The 2083-nt window shown below is 36.4% G+C and overlaps 1 protein-coding gene across 1 annotated transcript; it reads left to right on the top strand.

Moving 5' to 3' along the window:
- Positions 1-223: 223 nt before the first annotated feature.
- Positions 224-394, top strand: QBC33DRAFT_462921 (uncharacterized protein; the record flags this gene model as incomplete). The annotated part of the gene is made up of 1 exon (XM_060425100.1): positions 224-394. A coding segment is annotated over one exon (171 nt), but the record flags the coding sequence as incomplete, so codon positions are not given.
- Between the last annotated feature and the right edge of the window lie 1689 nt (positions 395-2083).

The raw sequence follows: 2083 nt of genomic DNA, 5'->3' as shown, positions 1-2083 counted from the left end.
TTTCAAGTTTGGCATAAAGGATAGGGTTGCAAGGTTAGAGTTAGGAGAGAAACAAAAGCTAGACATATTTAACAGTATGCAAGAGGAGGTATAGTTTTAGCAGTTTATGCAGTTGCAGTAGGTAGATATAGAGGGTTAGTTAAAGGTTATGATAAGAAAGAAGGCATAGTTTTGCAGCATGCAAAAGAGGATAATCTAGGCAATTATCTAAGAGAAGAGTCTAATTATGCAAGTGGCAAGGATAGGGAAGGGTAAAAGCATGTTGTTTATATTGCTAGCGTTTTGTTTGCTAAAAGAAGTAATAATTGTGATAGTGCTGTTAATAGCATTGCAAAAGGATTTGCATAGGCAATGCAAGTTATATAAGATTGATTTATATGTTTGGCAAAGCTAAGAGGCAAACCAAGCAGTATTGATTATGTTTGTAACGCTAGAGTTGGCAGTAACAAAAGGTTTTTAGTTATTTGTTAACTAGTTGCAAGTGTAGAGGCAGTTAGACTAGGTTTTTGTAAACAAGTGTTACATAGTATTAGATAGCGATAAGATATTCTAGCTATAGTTAAGCAAGTTAGGCAAGGTGTTGTAAGAGATAGAGGTGCAGGTAGTGTTTTTAATAGCAATATTAGCGCTAGCAAATGTTAGGGAGTTTTTTGCAAGGATAAAAGTAGACAAGTGGCAGGTTTGTTTGTTTAAGTTAGCAATGACAAGAAAGAATATAGGTTATTAGGTAAAGAGAGTTTTAACAGTAGAGAAGGAAGACAAGAAGGTATGCTAGGTTGTATAGGGAGGGTTAGAGAAGTATAGAAGTGGGAAAGTAATTGTATATAGCAGAGAGGTTAAGCAAGTAGAATAGTTAAGAAAGTTGTTGTTATGTCTAGTGTTTTACAGCAAGGTAGATATAATAAAAGGCAAGACATAGCAGTTGAGAGAGTAGGTTAAAGGTAGTCAAGTAATTGTGACAATAAATGCGTTAAGGATAGGCATTAACATTGCAGACATGCAGATAGTGGTATATGTAAAGGCGCTGCGTTAGTTGCAAGATTATGCGCAAGAGAGTAGGCAGGTAAGGCAGGATAGGAAAGCAAGCAAGGCAGTAATGGTTTGCAAAAGTAGTAGTAGTTAAAGGCAGCAAGGAGAGAGGATAGGCAGTTAGGTAAAGCAAAGAGAAAAGGGCAAGGATAGGTTAGTGTAAGAGGCAGCAATAAAGGAGTTTATAAAAGGGTTACAGTGCTAGCAGGTAGTATTAGACTAAGTAATAGATAGGTAGAAAAGCTATATGTATTGCAAGGAAGGCAAGAAAGAATGCAACATATGCAAATGCAAGTGCAAGTGCAAGGAGAGGTTAAGGTTAGTGTTAGGAGAGACAGTAGCAAAAGTAGAGAGGCAGTTAGGTAAGAAGATAGAGGAGTTTTTGCAAGCGCAATGCATAGCAAAGCAAAAGAAGCAACAGGTAGGAAAGGAGGCAATAGAGGAGTATAAAAAGGCAAAGGCGTTTTGGCAGTAGTTAGAGAGTTAGGTAGGTTGTTGCATATTATGTTAAGTGGTAGGAGAGGAAAGGCAGTATTATAGTGCAAAAGAGTGTTAGATGCAGGGTAGCAAGAAGTGGAAGGATATAAAGGATAGGGTATAGCAGGTGGTTAGAGAGATAGTTACAAAGCAGCAGTATAAAAAGTTTTTAGAGTGTTTATATTGCAAAGTGCTATAGGCGATATGCAATTAGTAAGAGGCAATTGATAGGGACAAGAGGCAGTTTAGAGAGGTTAGAAAGGTTAAATGTTAATATAGTAAGGTGATAGTGCAGATGTTTGTAGGATTGGTAGTATAGCATAAGGAAAAAGCAAGGCAAGTAGTGCAAGAGTTGATAGAGAAAGACAAGGCAGATAGGCAAAAGATAAGGCAGTAGTAGGAGTAGTTTAGGAAGAGGATTAAATAGGCAAGGTTAGAGGCAAAGCAATAGTGTTGTGTGTTGGTATATTTAAAGTAATTAAAAGATAGGTTTGCAAGGAAATAAAAGTTGCAAGAAAGTAATAAAGTAAAGTATATATTTTAAGTAAAGGTTTATGTAATATGTAGTGTTAGTATA

Source organism: Phialemonium atrogriseum, assembly GCF_030411735.1.
Source record: "Phialemonium atrogriseum strain 8032-3 unplaced genomic scaffold QBC33scaffold_61, whole genome shotgun sequence".
In the NCBI taxonomy this organism is placed as follows: Eukaryota; Fungi; Ascomycota; class Sordariomycetes; order Cephalothecales; family Cephalothecaceae; genus Phialemonium; species Phialemonium atrogriseum.
Note: the sequence above shows the minus strand (reverse complement) of the source record. Positions and strands in the feature narration are given on the sequence as shown.